Raw genomic sequence first — 573 nt, 5'->3', positions numbered from 1 at the left:
CAGATCTTCCTCCTCTCCATCCTCCTGAAGGAGTCTTTGACATCCCCAGAGAGCAGTGGCAAGGGGAGAGGGTTTCGTACGGATTCTCACGATGCAAGTGTTGCTGAGAGCCCGGTTTCCTCTGGTTTCAGCAAGTATCTTTCTCCTTGTGTAGCCTGGGTCTCAGCTTTTGTTCTCTTATTTTGATCATGCATCCTGGAAATCACGCCAAGATGGTCTTTCAGGTCAAAGATGTACAGCAGTAGCTGAGATGGTTGGTTCACAGATACGGTGTGGAGGTGGGCTGGAGTTCAGGTGACTTGCCGGTATGTGCTTTGATGTCTTTAGCTACCATCACTTCACATCAGAGCAGTAAGTTGCTGAGATCCCCGAACTAGTAGCTGAAGTGCTCTGCTGCTTGAACCAATGGACACAAGGTCCAGTGGGCTGCAAGCGGTTTCGGTGGTGGGCATGCTGAGCAGGGAGAACAGATGCCCAGCACGGTCCGAACACGGTGACATGGCCTCCACCCCTCTGCAGAGAGGTCAAGGTACCCCGGTCTTCTGTGGGAAAGCCTGCTTTGGAGGAAAAGCC

The 573-nt window shown here is 52.5% G+C and overlaps 1 protein-coding gene across 1 annotated transcript in view; it reads left to right on the top strand.

Annotated features, from left to right (window-relative positions):
- Positions 1–307: 307 nt before the first annotated feature.
- Positions 308–573, top strand: part of ARHGAP19 (Rho GTPase activating protein 19) — a 16,867-nt gene continuing 16,601 nt past the window's right edge. The window contains exon 1 of the mRNA XM_035889033.1: positions 308–351. Within this exon, the coding sequence (XP_035744926.1) occupies positions 308–351 (44 nt within the window). The remainder of the gene's footprint in view (positions 352–573) is intronic.

The sequence above is a fragment of the Egretta garzetta genome, unplaced genomic scaffold, assembly GCF_000687185.1.
Source record: "Egretta garzetta isolate BGI_Z169 unplaced genomic scaffold, ASM68718v1 scaffold472, whole genome shotgun sequence".
NCBI classification, from domain to species: Eukaryota; Metazoa; Chordata; class Aves; order Pelecaniformes; family Ardeidae; genus Egretta; species Egretta garzetta.
This window is presented reverse-complemented; position numbering and strand designations above follow the sequence as displayed.